Raw genomic sequence first — 19,323 nt, 5'->3', positions numbered from 1 at the left:
GGGTGGCCAGAGATTGAGAATTCAGTTAAGGGTCAAAATGTGGGAGGAAGGCTTCCCAAAGTAAACCTCCATGGATGCTTAAGATTTGAGTAGAGCCAACTGGGAAGTCATGACTGGTGGAAGAAGAGTTGTCCTCAGTGTAAATCGACAGGGAGGCTCTCTCTGGGGATATCAGAAGCAGATCACACTGTATTGTTAGAGCATTTTAAACAAGTGAAATCAATTTAAAATGAATATCGAGGGAAGCCCAAAAGAGGACACCTGAGGGGTTGATGGCATGGAAGAGGGACTGTTGCCCCTCGTGTCTGGGTGGATGGTTAATAAGGAGTGTTCTGACAACACACTTGCTCCACTTCTGTGTGTCAGCAGCTTGACTTTCTCCTTTTTGCTGTTCCCTAGGAATGGCCTTTTGAAAAAGTTAGACTGGGCTAGATTAGAAGGTTCTTGGGGTACAGCTGTGTAAGTTTGGATGCTGCAGACTTTGTACTCATTTTCAAACTGTTAGAGAAGAGAGAAGAAAAGTGGAAATTGCAGACTTGGGTCTTCTTCCTTAACCAGAGGTGCTCCTGTTTTATCTGTTTATACGGATCTTCCCTGGATCCCTTTGAACAAAAGATTCCAAACTAACCAGTTAAAGGTCACTCGTCTGCCCTCAGGAGCCGAAACCAGCCTACTGAATGTCTTCAGTGTGCTGGACTCATACTCGGTGCTCTCACAAACATCATGCAGCTTTAGGGCCTGGCATTTTAGGGACGTTTATCATAAGTGAGCAAGTTTTCCTTCTATCTTCCCCTCCTTTGAATAGCTGCTCTATTAAAGTACTTATCTATATGACTCTAGAGTACACAAACACACAATTTTACACTAGATATTACAGAAGGAAAAGAAAATTCATTTACAAATATTTTTGAAGCTGAAAGAGAATGAATAACTTGCTTACAGACTAGGTAAGTAGGTGAATTATCCTTTCCTTTTAAAAATGAAAATCATTGTATGTTTTTCAATTAAAAATAGTCTTTAAAGGGACTTCCCTGGTGGTCTACTGATTAGGACTAGGCACTTCCAATGCAATGGGTGTGGGTTTGATCCATGGTTGGAGAACTAGGATCCGTGAGCTGCATGGCATGGCCAAAAAAAAAAATGTTTAAAAGAAATATTCAGCAGGCCTGAATATGAAAATAAACTTTTGTATATCTTATAAAGACAGACTGAAGTAAACTATATTAGAAATTTCTGTGTAGTCCAGCTAGTGTTCAGCTGTTCCATTTATTGTTTTAATGTCCGTACCATAAAAGCCCAACAAGGAAAAGATGAGTGATTTTGGTGATTTTCCCCTTTGTTTTTTCCACATGTTCAATAATACAGTAATCTCATAATTTAAAAAGAAAAGTATTTTTAAGGAGGAAAATTTTTGGATGTGAAGGAAGGTCGCAAGAGGAGAAAATGCTAGGTGGGAAATATCTGTGTAAAGGAGCAAAAGCCTTCAAGGTGCCCATGATGACTAACTTAACAACGAACAGTAGTGGGGAAATTAGAGCAACTGATGTCAAAGAAACCAGAAAAGCATGATAGCCTGAGGTCTTGGTCATTGGAATTTATATTCTGTCCTTGCCACTGATAAAAGCTTCAATTGTGTTTGTCAGTTTCCATTTAAAAGACTGAAATGTTTACCATGCTTTATAAAAAGGTTTCGTAAAAATACTGAGTTTTTGGACTTAAACTTTAAGCAAGCTTTCATATTCTAGAAAACTAGCCCATATAAAACATCTTAATTCCTGCTCGTAACAAATGAGAGGAGTTAAATTGTTTTCACCTTTTCAGTTTTTAGAATACTTTACTTTTTTATGCTTGTTAGCCCTACTAGGTTATAAAATCTCTAAAGGCAGAACCTTATTCATGTTTCTGAGCTGACTTTCGAATTTAATCACCAAGTGTCTCTAAACCAGTTCAGTACAAATCTCCCTGCCAAGGAACAAAGAGGTTTTGGGGTTTTTTCTCACATTAGCAAGAGAAATTTTAAAATTTTGTTTCTGCAAATAAAAATCCAAAGTGAGTCTTAGTTGCATAAGGACTTTATCTTTTGTGTGAGAGGGTGCCCTGCGTGCCCTGTTCTCTGGACCCACTCCTTGGCCATCACATCACTGCTCTTGACACCATGTCATTATCTACACTCCTGTCACCATGTGGGGCAGAGCTCCAGTTTTTATGTAGAACAGCTGTCAAATGGTAGTTTGGCATGTCACGAGAACCAAGTGGAGAATCCATTTTATTTATTTCTGTCTCAAGAATGCGTGTCCTGCTTCAACCAAAAATGTTAACTGCTTTCCATTAGTTTAGCCACCACCTCTACTGGAAGCTAGAGTGGACCTCATGTTTCTGCTGTTGGTTGGCCATGTCTAGAGGGACTGGAGGCTGGAAGGTAGACTGACTACATAATTCAAGTGTTTTTGACGAAGGGCGAAGCTTGTAAGCTGTTAAATAACTGAAGTTCTTTGTTTTCTGTTTAATTTTGGCTGCACTGGGTCTTCGTTAGCTGAGCACTTCCCTAGTTGTGGTGAGCACGGGGCTACTCTCTAGTTGTGATGTTCAGGCTTCTCATTGCAGTGGCTTCTCTTGTTTTGGAGCTAGGTGCGAGGGTTTCAGTAGTTGTGGCACACAGGCTCAGCCCCATGGCATGTAGAATCTTCCTGGACCAAGTTGGTAAGTGGATTCTTAACCACTGAACTGCCTGTTAATTTGTAAAGTTTTATTTTCTGGTACAAAATTTTGATGGGTAGAATTCATGTTTTGATTTGACGTAGACTTACATCCCTTATCGTGGATTAGCTGAGACCTTTTTGCTTTTCTGAGATACAAAGAAGTGATTTTTTTTAAAGTAAGTCTAAAATTCATTTATAGTTAATTAAGCCTTTTAAAATATATTACAGCAGTGATTTTCAAATTGGAGTCCCCTGGAAGAATTGTTAAAAGAAATTCTCTGGCCCGAAACCCAGAATTCCTGATTTTGTAGGTCTGGTATAGGGCCAGAGAATTTGCATTTCTGACTACTTTCCAGATCCCACCAATGCTTCTGGTCCAGCGACCATAATTTGAGAGTCACTATATTTGAATAACGATTTAAAGGGAAGGTGACCTTAGAGAAAAACAGTTAGATTTATAAATTGAATATTCAATATTTTAATTCTCATTAGTTTATTCTGACCCAAATTTTTTAGTCCTTAAGGCAATTAATTGTCAACAGCCTTTTTGATTTAGAATAGAAGGATAAAAAAATCAGTTATTTGCCAACTAAAAAAGAATCCTTAAAGTAGAAATTCATTGAAAGGTCAATAATAATTCTCTGTGTAAAGCAATTGCTGAGGAATACATGCAGATTGTTACCTTCAGCTCTGCTAAATTTACAACATTAAAATGTGTCTGGTCTTTATAAACAAGGTCATTTGCAGTATCTTTTCTGAATTCAAAAGACTAAATTCAGAGAACTTTATTAAGTTATTAGCAAATCATAAGCTGGTAGAACTAACCCTCTCATTTTCTAGATGATGGTGGGTCACTTTTTTAAAGTGTGAGAAATCTTACGAAATTAAACAGAATGCAGACATGGAAGATGTTTAAAGGTGATTAAGTACTTGGGACCTTGAGGAGGAAAAAATAAGTGAAAGGAGTGATCTAAATTTAAGCTAAATCAGGTTCACAGGCTTAATCAGTCAGCCTTTGGATGATGATGTTATTGTACTGTTTATGGTAATGAATTTGTTTTCCCTCCCATTCATATCAAAATGAAGTAAAGAGAAAAAAGAACTTAAGATCTTGGGGTGACCTCCAGAGAAACATGCTTGTTTTTGCATGAGAGTAAAATCAGAGGTCTTTGGCACAGATCTTAATAGTTTGTTTAAAAAAAAAAAAAAAAAGCTCTAGGTTCAAGCCACACACAACAGCACCATAAATGTGTAATATTATCTCTCACTAGTTATGTCAACTGTTCAGGAAAATGACAGCCTTCCTTGATGATGGAGTACTGGTTAAAGCTCTAACTCTGGGCAATCTCAAAGCTTGGGCAGGTGCTGGATAGAATTCTGCATGCTGTTGGAAACATTGCGTATGATTAATAAATATTTTCAAGTTTTCCACTTCACTTGCCAGTTCTTCAGTTCAGCTACTCTTCTCATTTTTTCTGCAGTGCAAGCTTAGGAGCCTCACATTTCTAATTGTGGAAATTCAAACAACATCTAGGGCTTCCCTGACAGCTCAGCTAGTAAAGAATCTGCCTGCAGTGCAGGAGAACCCCGGTTTGATTCCTGGGTCGGGAAGAGCTGCTGGAGAAGGGATAGGCCACCCACTCCAGTATTCTTGGGCTTCCCTTGTGATTCAGCTGGTAAAGAATCCGCCTGCAATGTGGGAGACCTGGGTTCGATCCCTGGGTTGGGAAGATCCCCTGCAGAAGGGAAAGGCTATGCACTCCAGTGTTCTGGCCTGGAGAATTCCATGGACTGTATAGTCCACAGGGTCTCAAAGAGTCAGACGCAACTGAGTGACTTTCACTTTCAACAGACAACTTTCAAACAATATCTATAAAGTCTTATTGGTACTTTTTTTAATTTATTTTTTAAAGATAATTTTATTTATTTATTTATTTTTGGCTGTGCTGGGTCTTTGTTGCTGTGCTGGCTTTTTCTTTAGCTGTGGCGAGAAGGGGCTACTCTCTAGTTGCAGTGCTCGGATTCCTCACTGTGGGGCCTCTCTTGTTGCAGAACACAGGCTCTAGGTGCATGGACTTCAGTAGTTGCAGCATGTGGCCTCAGTAATTGTGGTGTGCGGCCCCACAGCATGTAGACTGCAGTAGTTCTGGCTCATGGGCTTAGTTGCTCTGCGTCTATGTGGGATCTTCCCAGATTGGGGATCGAACCCAAGTCTCCTGCACTGGCAAGTGAATTCTTATCCACTGCACTACCAAGGAAGCCGTTTAATTGGAGGATAATTGCTTTACAATGTTGTGTTGGTTTCTGCCATACAACAACATGATTCAGCCGTAAGTATATGTACATCCCATACAACAACATGATTCAGCCATAAGTATATGTACATCCCCTCCCTCTTGAACCTCCCTCCCATAATACTTTTTCTTATAAATAAATATGTATTTTAAGTAAGTAATGTGAAGATTATAAATATATCAACGTAATGGAATACAGTGTTAATTTTTAGGCCTTTGACTTGGTACATGGGAATGTATACATGAAATAATATTTGATGAAAAAAGTAAGATTAAATTTTCCTTATTAAATAATCTAAGTTCATATTCAGCAGTACAGAATAATAAACTTCAGTGTGGCAAAAACTGCCATGAACAAAGTCTAAAAACAAACTGGGCAAAGGCTTATATACCTAGTGACAGATATATCTTAATATATAAAGAATCCTTATGAAATTAAAAGGGACATAACTCAGAAACAAATTACTAAAAGGTATGAGCAGAAAAATATCTACTTTTGCTTTATTGACTACACCAAAGCCTTTGACTGTGTGGATCACAATTTTTGGAAATTCTTAAAGAGATGGGAATACCAGACCACCTGATCTGCTTCCTGAGAAATGTGTATGCAGGTCAGAAGCAACACTTAGAACTGGACATGGAATAATAGACTGGGTCCAAATCGGGAAAGGAGTATGTCAGGGCTGTATATTGTCACCCTGCTTATTTAACTTATATGCAGAATTCAATTCAGTTCAGTCTCTGAGTCGTGTCTGACTCTTTGTGACCCCATGAATCACAGCACACCAGGCCTCCCTGTCCATCACCAACTCCCGGAGTTCACCCAAACTCATGTGCATTGGGTCAGTGATGCCATCCAGCCATCTCATCCTCTGTCGTCCCCTTCTCCTCCTGCCCCCAATCCCTCCCAGCATTAAGGTCTTAAGTACATTATGAGAAATGCTGGACTGGATGAATCACAAGCTGGAATCAAGATTCCTGGGAGTAATATCAATAACCTCAGATATGCAGATGACACCATCTTTATGGCAGAAAGCGAAGAACTAAAGAGCCTGTTGATGAAAGTGAAAGAGGAGAGTGAAAAAGTTGGCTTAAAACTCAGCATTCAGAAAACTAAGATCCGGACCCATCACGTCATGGCAAATAGATAGGGAAACAGTGAGAGCCTCTATTTTGCGGGGCTCCAAAATCGCAGCAGATGGTGATTGCAGCCATGAAATTAAAAGATGCTTACTCCTTGGAAGAAAAGCTATGACCAACCTAGACAGCATATTAAAAAGCAAAGACATTACTTTGTCAGCAAAGGTCCGTCTAGTCAAAGCTATGGTTTTTCCAGTAGTCATGTGAGAGTTGGACTATAAAGAAAGCCGAGCACTGAAGAACTGATGCTTTTGAACTGTGGTGTTGGAGAAGACTCTTGAGAGTCCCTTGGACTGCAAGGAGATCCAACCAGTCCATCCTAAAGGAGATCAGTCCTGAATATTCATTGGAAGGACTGATCCTGACACTCCAATACTTTGACCACCTGATGCGAAGAGCTGACTCATTGGAAAAGACCCTGATGCTGGGAAAGATTGAAGGCAGGAGGAGAAGGGGATGATAGAGGATGAGATGGATGGCATCACCAACTCGATGGACATGAGTTTGAGTAGGCTCCAGGAGTTGGTGAAGAACAAGGAAGCCTGGCGTGCTGCAGTCCATAAGGTCACAAAGACTTGGACACAACTGAGCGACTGAACTGAACTGATGAGCAGTATACATGTATGAAGGAAGAAAAAGAAATATAAATGGTAATAAATATATGAAAAGACTAGTTGATCAACCTTACTAGTAATCAGAGACATAGAAATTAAAACCTTTGTCTTTTGCCTTTCAGTGAGCAAGGCTTGATTCTTACTGCTACTGAAGATATGGGGAAATAGGCACTCTTCATTTGATGTTCATAGGAGTTAAAAGGTTGTCTTTATTTGGAAGCAGGCTGTCAAAGAGTCTGCTACATACACATGCCTTTGGAGATTATCTGGCAATTAACTCTAAAAATGCATACACTAGACTTCCCTGGCACTCCAGTGGTTAAGACTCCGAGCTTCCACTGCAGGGACATGGATTTCATCCCGGGTAGGGGAAATTCCACATGTCTCGAGGTACGGCCAAATAAATAAATAAATAAATGCATGTACCTTTTGACCAAGTATGACCACTTCTTGAAACTTATCCTATAAAAACATTTCCATAAAAGTACCAGGAAATATAGATGAGAATATTCTTTGAAATATCACTTATAACTGAGAATTTTGAGATCAACATTATAAGGTAATGGAGAATAGTAGGATCTCTTGACTAAACTGTCTGAAGTAGAATCTCAGCTCTGGAACCTCTTAGTTGTGGGAAACTAACTTTGGCAAACTATTTGATCTGCCTAAGCATCGGTTTCTTTATCTGTTAAATGAAGTTTAGAATATTAACTCAGTTTTATATGGATTAAATAGATGACTCACCTGAGCTGCTTAGCAGAATGTCTCACGCATTCATAGTCAATAAATCTTAGCAATTATTATCATAGTTATTACTGTGCTGCTACTGTAATGTTATTTTTTAATTATTTCTTTTTGCTTCTATAATATGTACGTTGAGGTATATTGGCAAAGCAGATTGCAGAGCATGGCTATAAAAGTATCTGAAAGTATGTCAGATTGCTCACCGTGTTCATGCTGTGAAGCAGAGATTCGGGAGGATGCTGAGTTTCTATTTATAAACCAAGTTGATAACATTTTTTAAAACTTCTAAAAATGTTTATAAACCCTTATTTATGGTATTTCTTTTAACTACAGAAATAAAACTAAAAGCCAAGGACAGGCAGGGAAGAAACGAGGTTTTTGTTTTTTTTTAAAAAACCCAAATGGGCAAGCATGCTCTATTAAAAAATACCTCCCCTCTCCACCCCAAACACACTCAAAAATACCTCCATAATCTTTGCTGCCCAAGAACTACTCTCCCTGCCTGAGGGTCCACATGTATTCAGTGGTTGGACTTGTACATGTTCTGAAGTGAGAGAAGGGGAAAGAATTAAAATGAAGCCTCTGATTTCACAGCGTAGGAGCTTTGGGGAATGTGGCTTCATAGGAACTCACTTCCCACATACTGGCCACTTCCCATAGGACCCCGCCCTCCCTGAAACTTACAACATTTGTGTAGTGAGTAATCTGCTTTTGCCACTGAAATGAAACCATTTATAATGGCTACAACACTGGTTTTTCTGAACCTTAAAAATAGTCTCAAAGGGCAAAACTGAAGGCAGTAAAATGATCCTTGGTTGCCAGAGCATAGCGGGAAGGGAGGGATAAATAGGCAGAGGGTTTTGGGGACAGTGAAACTCTTCTGTATGGTATTATGGTAGATGCGTGTATCGCACATTTTTCAAAACCCAGAGACTATACAATACCAAGAGTGAACCCTAAAGTAAACTATGGATTTTAGGTGATAATGTGCCAATGAAGATTGGTTGATTGTGAAAATATACCACTTCGGTGTAGGATGTTGGTGGGGAAGGTTGTGGGGGCAAGGGGTATTATGGGAGTTCTCGGTACTCTGCTCAGTTTTGTTCTGAACTTAAAACTGCTCTAAAAACTAAAGTTTTTTGTTTTCTTTTTAATTAATAAACGAGGACTTCCCTGTTGGTCCAATGTCTAAGACTCCAAACTCCTAATGCAGGGGACCCGGGTTCAATTCTTCATTGGGGAGCTAGATCCCACATGCTGCAAGTCTGACCTGGCACAGCCAAATAATAAAGAATTTTTTTTTTTTTAAAGAAAGAAATGAGTTACCAAGCCACATATACAAAGAGGCCTTTATGTTCTTATGTTTTAGAAATATATATTAACACTAAAATATTTATAAAGGAAATGATAGGTCTGAGTTTTCGTCGAAATAAAACTAGGGGCAAAGTGGGTGGGAATACAAATGGAATAAGATTTAACCTTGAGATGACGTAATTGAAGGTCAGGTGCACATGTGCTTCCCAGGTGACTCAGCAGTAAAGAATCCGCCTGCCAATGCAGGAGATGAAGGAGACACATCGGGAAGATGAGTCAGGAAGATCCCCTGGAGGAGGAGGTGGCAACCCACTCCAGTATTCTTGCTTGGAAGGTCCCATGGACAAAGGAGCCTGGTGGGCTTCAGTCCAGGAGGTCGCAGAGAGTTGGACACAACTGAGGGACTGAGCACATATGCAAAGTGCACGTGGGGCTTTATATACACTTTTGACATATTTACTTATTTACTTTAACTTTTTCCATAATTAAAAAAAATTGGTTTTAATCAGCCTTAAAAATAATGCTAAGTTGTCATTCTAATATTTAGCCAAAATTTTGCATTTTGAAAATCTCTTAGTACTTCTGTCACTTTCTAATATGACAGTTTTCAAAGGACACCTCTTCACCTCTTTGTGAAAAACACTTAACAAAAACAGCTTTATTGAAGAATAATTATCACACAATTAATTGCACATATTTAAAATAAGTATACAATTTGACCAGTTTTGACATACATGTATACCATGGAAACCACCCCTGCAGTCAAGATCATGAATATAACCATCACCTGTAAGTTTCCTCTTCCTTGTAATCTCTCCCTCCTATTCCTCCCCAACTGCTGTCTATCAGGCAACCACTTACTAACTTTTGTCACTGTATTCTAGTTTTCATTTCCTAGAATTTTATATAAATGAAATCATACTGTACATAACTTTTGTAAGGCTTCTTTCATTCAGCATAATTATTTTGAGATTCATCAGTGGTATAGCATGTATCAATAGTTCATTTTTATTGCTGTGTTGCATTCCATTATATGGATATACCACAGGTATTTTTTTTAATCCATTCACTTGTTTATGGATGTTTGCATTGTTTCTGGTTTTGGGTTATTACAAATAAAGCTGTTGTGGACATTTATGTACAAATCTTTGATTGGACATATTGCTTTCATTTATTTTGAGTAAATGCCTAAGAGTAGAATGTGATCCAGTGTAGAAAGTAGATATTTAACTTCTTAAGGTACTGTCAAACAGTTTTCCAAATTGATTGTGTAACTGCACTGCACTGGTGCAGTAACTTTGTGATTTTAGTTTACATTTCTCTGAATAATGATGTGAAGTGTCTGTTTATTTGCTTGTCTTCCTGATATCTTTGGTGAAGTATCTGTTCAGATCCCTTGCTCGGTTTTTAAATTGGTTTGTTTCTTTTCTCTTTCTTTTTCTAGGAGGTTTGGGGTTGTTTGTTTTCTTACTGAGTTTTATATATTCCAGATACAGGTCCTCTATGATATATGTGATTTGCAAACATTTTCCGATCTGTGGCTTGTCTTTTTATTTTCTTAGCAGTATATTTTAAAGGCCAGAAATAGATCAGTATAAATATTGATGAAATCTCTTTTATCTGTTTTTTCCTTTTGTGGGTCAGTCTCTTTTTTTTTTAATCTTTGTTTCACTCAGGTTCTCAAAAGTTTTTTCTTATATTACCTTCTTCTGGAAACTATAGTTTTAGGTTTTGCATTTAGGTCTGTATTGTGAGTATAATTTTTTGTGTATGGCATGAGGTATGGATTAAAGTTCATTTTTTTCCAGTTGGATATCCAATTGTTTCAGCATTGTTTGTTGAAAAAGACTATCCTTTGGCAAAAATCAGTTGTGCATATGTGTCAGGCTGTTTCTGGACTCTGCTTAGTCTGTTTGTGCCAGTACAACATTTTTTTGAGAACTGTAACTGTATAAGATGTGGCATTAGTTCTCCAACTTTCAAAGTTGTTTTGGACATCCTCCTGTATTTCCCTTTTTTAAAAATAAATTTTATCTGTTTAATTTTGGCTGTGCTGGGCCTTCGTTGCTGCACAGGCTCTTTTCCAGTTGTGGCCAGGTAGAGCTACCCTCCAGTTGTGCACAGGCTTTTCACTGCGGGGGCTTCTCCTGTGGTGGAGCACGGGCTGTGTGGTGCACAGGTTTCAGTAGCTGTGGGACGTGGGTGGCTTCAGTAGTTTCGGCTCCGTGGCCCTGGAGCACAGGCTCAATAGTTGTGGCTCAGAGGCTTAGTTGCTCTGCAGCATGTGGAATCTTCCTGAATCATGGATGGAACTCATGTCTCCTGCATCGGCAGGCAGATTCTTTACCACTGATCCACCAGGGAAGCCCCTATTTCCTATATTAACTTAATAAATATTACTATAGAAAAGCTGATTGAGATTGCATTGATTTACAGATCAGTTGGCGGGTGGGGGGCGGGGGGAGAATGTTGGTAGAATTGACACCTTAGCAGTATTGAGCCTTTTAATCCATGAACACACAATATAGCTCTACATTTATTCAGGTCTTAAAAAAAATTTATTTTTAATTGTGGTTAAGGACATGAGATACCATTTTACAATATTTATGTATTTTTAAAATTTTTGGCTGTGCTGGATGTTTGTTGCTGTGTGGGGGCTTTTTCTAGTTATGGTGAGCGGTGGGTGCTACTCTCTGCAGTGTGTGGTTTTTTCCTTGCAGTGTCTTCTCTTGTTACAGAGTGCAGGTCCTGGGGCACTGACTCAGTAGTTGTGGCGCATGGGCTTAGTTGCTTTGCAGCTCATGGGATCTTCCTGGATCAAGGATCGAACCTGTGTCCCCTGCATTGGCAGGTGGATTCCTAACCACTGGCCCACCAGGGAAGTTCCCATCTTAACCGTTTTTAAATGTGCAGCTCAGTAGTGTTAACTATATTCACATTATGGTGCAGTAGATTTCTAAAACATTTTTAACTTGCAAAACTAATACTCTGCACCTGTTGAACAGGATAGCCCCATTTCCCTGTCCCCAGAGCCCCTAGCAAACACAGTTACACTTTTTTTTTCAAGTTAGACTAGGTACTTTATATAAGTGGAATCATCCAGTATTTGTCTTTTTGTAACTTGCTTATGCATTTCACAGTATAAAGTCCTCAGGGTTCATTCATGTTTTAGCAAGTGACAAGATTTCCTTCTAAGGCCGAATAGTCCTCCGTTGTACATATGTATCACATTTCCTTTATCCATCTATTGTTAGACATTTGAGTTTCTTCTGTCTCCTGGCTCTTGAAAATAGTGCTGCAGTGGTCATGGGTGTGAAATACAGTATCTCTTTGAGATACTGCTTTCAGTTCTTTTGGATCTGTACCTGGAAGTAGAGTTGCTGGACCATATGACAGTTCTGTTTTTAATTTTTTGAGGAAGCTGCATCATTTCTTATCGCAGCTGTACCCTTTTACGTGCCCATCCACAGGGCACAAGGGATTCAACATCTCTGCACCCTTGCTAATACTTGTTATTTTCTGGGGAGTTTTTTGATAGTAGCCATTCTAATGGGTATAAGAGAGCTTATTTTAGTTTTGATTTTAATTTCTCTGATTAGTAACATTGAGCATCTTTTTTGTGTTTGTTGGCCATTTGTATATATTCTTCTTAGAAATGTCTATCGAAATGTCTGTTTAAGTCTTTTACCGTTTTAAAATCAAATTGTTTCTTTGTTGTTAAGTTATAGGAGTCTTTTATATATTCTGGATATTAACCCATTATCAAATATATAATTTGCACATATTTTCTTCCATTCTCTGGTGGCCTTTTTACTCTGTTTCTTTGATGCACAGAAGTGTAAAGTTTGATGTAGTCCCATTTGTCTGTTTTTGCTTTTGATCTTTAATTTCTTTTAGCAATATTTTATGATTTTTCAGTGTACACATATAATCAGGGTTCCCCAAGACCATGCTCAGGTTCAGTGATAAGCTAGTAGAACGACCCACAGATCTCAGAAAAGCTGTTGTACTCACTGTTACAGTTTACTGCAGTGAAAAGACAAAGATTAAAGTTAGCAACAGAAAAAGGCACAAGGGCAAGGATCCAGGAGACACCAGGCCCAAGCTTCCAATTGTCTTATCCCAGTGGAGTCATGCAAACAAATGCTTAATTCTCCCAATAGCAATGTGAGACAACATGCAGAGAGTACTGCTCACCAAAAAAACATACTTGAGCCCGGGTGTCCCAGAGTTTTATTCAGGGTTGGTCATGTACACATGGCTGGACATAGTTCTCTAACCCCTCCTAAGGTCAAGCAGATACCATGTGGCTCAAGACTCCCACCGTGGATCAGATTGTTAATGTGACCCAAGGCCTCCTGTAAACAGAAACAGCCTTAATAGGCAGGCTGTTCCAGGGACTTAAAGGTTATCTCCTAGGAGCCAGGCCAAATCTTTCTATGGTGTATGCAGGTTTTGGACACCCCTGACCTGCTGAGTTAATCCTTTACAGTACAAAAGCTCTTTCACATCTTTTCATCCTTCGGGTCTCAGCTCAAATGTCATGTCCTCAGAAAGATATTCTCTGGTCACATTACTTGAAAGTCCCATTCTATGTATTTATCACATCACCCTATTATAGTACTATCCTAATCTGTAATTATCTTGTTTATTAGCTGTCTTCCCCTGCTTGAAATCAGTTCATGAGGGCAGTCATGTTGGCTGGTACATCCTTGTATATAACTGGCATTCACTGTTTTTTAAATTTAAAAGTTTTAACTAAAAGTACCATAAGGCAAATAGAAAAAATGACAAAGGATATGAATACTTAGTTCATTTTAAAAAATGATCATTTTTTCCTAATGATAAGAGACATAGAAGTTAAAATTAAACTGAGATCTGTATTTTAATACCTATCAGTTTGGTAAAAATCCAGGCATCGCAAGCTTACTATGTAGACAAGGGCTTGTTGAAATAGGCACTCTCCTGCATTGCTGAGTGCACTATTTGGCTGTATAAATCAGGATTTGAAGTGAATATATACTTCGACCTTGTACTTCAGTGAAGTTATCCTATAAATATGCCCCTTCATGTGTGAAATAACTTCACTGCAGTGATGTTTGAAATGGCAAAAAGTTGGAAGCAAGTTTGGTGTCCATCACTAGGGGATTGGCCTAATAAATTACGATATCTTTATACACTGGCTGTGCAGCTGGTTTTTTAAGAGAATAAGGATATTCTTTACTGACATGTAGAAAACTTTCTAAGATACAATTTAAAAAAGAAAGCATAGTATAGGACAGTGCATTTCTTATGCTACCATTTCTGTGGACAAGGGGAATGAGAATATGTATTTGTATTTGCTTGTGTATGAATAAGGAAACTTTGAAAGGATTTGCTGAGAACAGTAACCAGTGGTACCCCGGGGGGTTAGGAAACCGAGAGTTAAGTGGGAGGTTTTTTACTGTATGCTTTTTTAAACTTCTTGAGTTTAGAATCAAATGTGTATTTTGCCTCTTTAAATAAATTGTATTTTTTAAAAAGACATAAATTATATAGTTAATTTTTAAAGTAGTATCCAAAGTATTATGTGAAACAGTGCTCTAGTATCCTGTATCAGCTCTGAGGGCGGGGCAGGGTGGGGTCACTAATGTTCACTATAAACCAGAATATCCAGTCTTACCCTTAACAAGCACGTTATGATTGCCTCTTTCATGCTAGGTTGACCCAGTTAAACAGCTCACGTAGCCTTATAGGAGAACTGTGGTGCCATAGAAAGAACAGTTTTGAAGTAAGAGATTTGACTTTGATTTTCCTACCTCTGTTGTTTTCTGACTATGAAATTTTGTATCAGTTGCTTTACTGTTCGTCTACCAAAACCTCCCAACATATAAAGATAAACAAGATGAAGTGAAAGTGCTTTTAAATTAAGTAAGTACTTTATATAAATCATATAATACTAAATTACATAAATGCTTTGTAAATGCTATATTAAGAGAGCTGTTATTACTTGCATTTACTTTATACTAAACATTAATCAGCCCAAGTTGGCCATAATTGTATTGCTGAATATTAGCCATAACTGCAGTGTTCTTAGCATATGGCACAGTCCCCTCCTTCTTAGAGGATTGAAGTGTGAATTCCCTCAGCTCTCCTGCTTCTCAGCTATCTACCCCACTATGCCCCTGTTGTCTAGAGCCCACCTTCCTCATAACCCTTTCCTTCCTACTGAACTTCAATGACTTGTGTTCAGCAAAAATTATCTTTCTTGATAAGTGTATATATTTTTCTGTCTTTTGTGCTTTGCAATTGTTTCCTTTCCACTCTCGTAGGCCTGGAGTCTTCATAAATGTTTCCTCCATGAGATCAAACTGAGGCAGAGAGCACCAGTGCCTTTGTAAGGCCAGCTTTTCTCTCTTTTTCCATTCCCCATCATTTATCCCCTACCCTGCTTCATTAGTTATCATCTCTGTGTTCTGTATCATCAACATTTTCTTCTAATCCTAACTCTATACTTTGACCTGACAAGTATGCTCAAGTCTCTGACATCCCTAAAATAATTTTTTAAAATTTGAATCTCCTCTTTTGTCCATTTTTGTTCTTTTTTGGCTTCAAGGAATAATTGCCTTTAATTTCTCAGTTTCCATTCATTCCCCAGTCCATTACAATTTATGGATAACCTGCTGCTTAAGCTTAGGAGTTATTCACACTTCTTTCCTTGGTGGTCATCTCACTTTGTATTTTTCCTTCCACAACTGTTGTGTTACATTAATGATCAATGCATCCATCTATACTTTCTCCCTGAGGTTTCATCCACTTTCATAGCTATAGAAACGAATGGCTTCCTTCAGCTGTCTTCTGAGCTTGAAATGCACCTGTCTAAATTCTCTCTCCACCTAACTAAAATCTCTCTCTGCTCCTCTAGCCTGCTTATCTTCTTGTGCTCCCTGTGTCCATCAGTGCTATCACCACCTTCCTAGTCCCTTAAGCCAAAACCTCCAGAGTCCTCATTGACTCCTTCCTGACCATTCTCATGTAATTTGCCACAAAGCTCTGTCATTCGTTGCTGAAGTATTTTTCTCACACCCCTCCTATTTTCCATCACCACTTCAGCAAGTTTGTTAAAAACAAAACATAATCTGATGTGCACTTCCTCAACCTTAGCAATTTTATGACTTTTTTGTTGCCTGCAGGACAAAGTCTGAAGTCTCTGGCACGGCAAACAAGGTTGTTTACAACCTGTTCCTAACCTTCCTTTTCCTGCCACCAGCCCTGACCACCCTGTTCTCAGTCACCTCAGGAGTTCTCATAGGTTTTCTGGATAGGCCTGTGCCACAGATGACCTTATCTCTGCCTGGAGCCCATTCACCTTCCATTCTTGAAAGTTCTATTCAAGAATTGTATCTTTCATGTTGTCTTTCTTTTTTGCTTTAAATTTTTATTGACATATAGTTGATTTACAATGTTGTGTTGGTTTCAAGTGTATAGCAAAGTGATTCAGTTTTGCATATATACATAGTGATTCAGTTACACGTATATACATATGTGTACTTTTTATTTTTCATATTATTTCCCTTGTGGTTAATTATAGGATATTGAATATGGTTCCCTGTCCTATACAGTAGGCCCTTTTATTTTATTCTATCTTACATGTAGTAGTCTGTTATTTACTAATCCAAAACTCCTAATTTATCCCTTCTCTACCCTCTTTCCCCTTTGGTAACCATAATTTTGTTTTCTATGTCTGTGAGTCTGGTTCCATTTTATAAATAAGTTCATTTGTTACCATTTTAGATTCCAAATATAAGTGATGTCATATATTTGTCTTTCTCTGATTTACTTAGTGTGATAATCTCTAGGTCCATGTAGCTGCAGATGGCATTATTTCATTCCTTTTTTATGGCCGAGTAATATTTCAGTGTGTGTGTGTGTGTATGCCACATCTTCATCCTTTCATTTGTTGATAGACATTTAGGTTGCATCCTTGTCTTGGTTTTTGTAAATAGTGCTGCTGTGAACATTAGGGTGCATGTATCTTTTTGAATTAGAGTTTTATGCCCAAGAGTGCAATTGCTGGATCATTTGGCAATTCTATTTTTAGTTTTTCAAGGAACCTCCATATAGTTTTCCATAGTGGCTGCATCAGTTTACATTCCCACCGTATGTTGCCTTTCTTGATCATAAAAAATTAGTTCTGTAGCACTTTGTTCACATCTCTAGTGTTTCTCTAATATTAAAACTATCTTATGAGCTTCTAAGGACAGCATCTAGATCTTTTTAATTTCTGCTGTAGTGTTACAGCAGAGTAACTAAAATATAGAATTCTTATAATTACTTATGGAATGAATAAATTGAAAGTCAAGTGAAAGAGAAAGCCTACAGTAAGTCTGCAGAGCAGTCATGTTGTTTTGTGAATGACAGATTGAGAGGAGGTTAAGAGCTTGATTTCTGCAGTCAGGCACACCTGGTGTTCAAACCCTCTTTATAACACAAGCTGTGGCTGTTTCCTTGCCTGGAAAGTGGTGATGGTAAGGTGGTTGTGAGAGTTAAATGTCAAAGTACACATCAGGAATTCCTTGGTGGTCTAGTGGTTAGGATGCAGGGCTTTCACTGTTTAGAGCACAGGTTCAATCCCTGGTTGGGGAACTAAGATCACACAAGCCTTGACGTGGAGCCAAAAAAAGGCACATATTAAAATCCCTAATACTGCTATTACCAAGCATGTAATATACTTGGTTAAACTCTATAGTCAAAAATGAGATACAAGATACAAGGTGTGTTTTCCTATGAGCTTCCTGGCTTAACCAAGCTGATTACCTCTTGTCAGCAACAGTGACTATCAGTCTACTTTCATATCCTGTTTTATGTAGTTCTCTGTTATTTTTCTCCTATTTTCTATTATTTTTATTTTGTTGTTGTTAATGCTCTTAAGATTCATTCTACCCTTTATAAAAACTGAATTCTAGATCTAATATATCAAAGAGGAAGTTGAGCTTGATTAGGCAAGGATAGACCCAGGCTAAGGATAATGGTAAAAAAGTGAGGTTTAGAACCAGAGAAAAATGGAGTCTACTTTCATTCCTTCATTCTTGCATTTATTGTCCCTTCCTCTATATAGGTGGGAATGGGTTTGGAGAGCATCAGAATTAAGGCCTAGTTTCTTTCTGTAAAGGTTTTGTTTTTTGTTTTTTAACTGAATACTGTTTTGAGATAACTGTAGATGGTAAGAAATAATACTGACAGATCCCCTGTATGTCACTACAAAGATTTCAAGTCTTATTAATAATGAAGGTGAGATAGTTCCTTGTATAAATGATAGGAAACTACAGGTAAAAAAGCATTTCATGATTTTTAAAAAGGTGAGAGTACTCTGCTTGGAGCTATAGTAAATAAAGAAGGCTTCATGCGGATGTCATTTTTTAAGTAAAAAATTCCAAAGAATGAGTACAGTTGTATTAGAGTTAGAAAGAGCCGGGTGAGAGGGGGGACCTGGGTTCCTCCAGTGGACAGTGGTAAATAATCTCGACTTTTAGGCTGTGTACTTCTTGTAAATTGATTCTCTCTGGCTTTAAGTTTTTGGAAACTCGCGTAATAATGGACCTGTTGTTACCCTGGGATCTAATCATTACATTTTCTGTTTCTTATATAGAACACTTTGATTTTCCTGGGAGTCTGACTTACTGAAAAATCTCTTCCTGTGCTTTTAGAATGACAGTAGAGAGCGGCATGAGCACGGCAACGAGAGGCGGAGGCGTGGCAACACTGAGTCGGTGTCCAATGGCCGAGCCCCCAGCAGCTCACAGCAGGTGGTGGAGCAAGAGGAAGAGGAAGATGAGGAGCTGACATTGAAATATGGCGCCAAACATGTGATCATGCTGTTTGTCCCTGTGACTCTCTGTATGGTGGTAGTTGTGGCCACCATCAAATCAGTCAGCTTTTATACCCGGAAGGATGGGCAGCTGTACGTATGAGTATTGTGGGTTGTTATTCTCGGCCAATCTAGCTGTCCTGCGTAGCGTGTCATCGTCACCTTGAAGACCTCTGACCTCTGCCCTGAAGGGCCGTGAAGGCTAGAGAGTCCATCCTCTCTGATAACTGGAAGCAGATGATGCTTTACGTAGAGAAAATAAAGCTGCAGAGTTATATTTTTTAATGTAGCATCCCTAGATTGGGCTCGATTTATTTGGAATTGAGCAAGTAAAGAATTGAGTAGTGATTTTAGCACCTCAGGGCTGTTGGGCCCATGTTCTTCTCCCTGGAATGTTTTTTTCCTTCTCTAACTTTGGTAGATTAATTCCTATCATCCTTCTCATCCTGGCTGAAAAATAACTTCCATGACCCTCCTAAAAGAATTAGGCCCTTCCCGGTATTCTTTCGCACCCTGTTCTTTTTTCACTTGTCACAATATGCAAGTGTACTTTCCCTACTTAATGCCTGTTTTCCTTCTATACCACGAGGACTACGAGAGCACTTTTGTTTCCAGGGTGAGGAATGTAATAAATGTTTGACCAAAAAAAAAAAAAGTTCAGTGAAAGGATG

The 19,323-nt window shown here is 38.5% G+C and overlaps 1 protein-coding gene across 6 annotated transcripts in view; it reads left to right on the top strand.

Annotated features, from left to right (window-relative positions):
• The window catches only part of PSEN1 (presenilin 1), a 67,236-nt gene that overhangs the window by 8,850 nt on the left and 39,063 nt on the right, over positions 1 to 19,323 (top strand). For all 6 annotated transcript variants that reach the window (XM_070377588.1, XM_070377587.1, XM_005893824.2 and 3 more), the window contains one exon: positions 18,492 to 18,745. In XM_070377588.1, the coding sequence (XP_070233689.1) occupies positions 18,492 to 18,745 (254 nt within the window). The remainder of the gene's footprint in view (positions 1 to 18,491; positions 18,746 to 19,323) is intronic.

This window comes from Bos mutus, chromosome 10 (assembly GCF_027580195.1).
Source record: "Bos mutus isolate GX-2022 chromosome 10, NWIPB_WYAK_1.1, whole genome shotgun sequence".
Classification (NCBI taxonomy): domain Eukaryota; kingdom Metazoa; phylum Chordata; class Mammalia; order Artiodactyla; family Bovidae; genus Bos; species Bos mutus.
The sequence above is the reverse complement of the archived record's forward strand: the minus strand, read 5'-3'. Positions and strand labels throughout refer to the sequence as shown.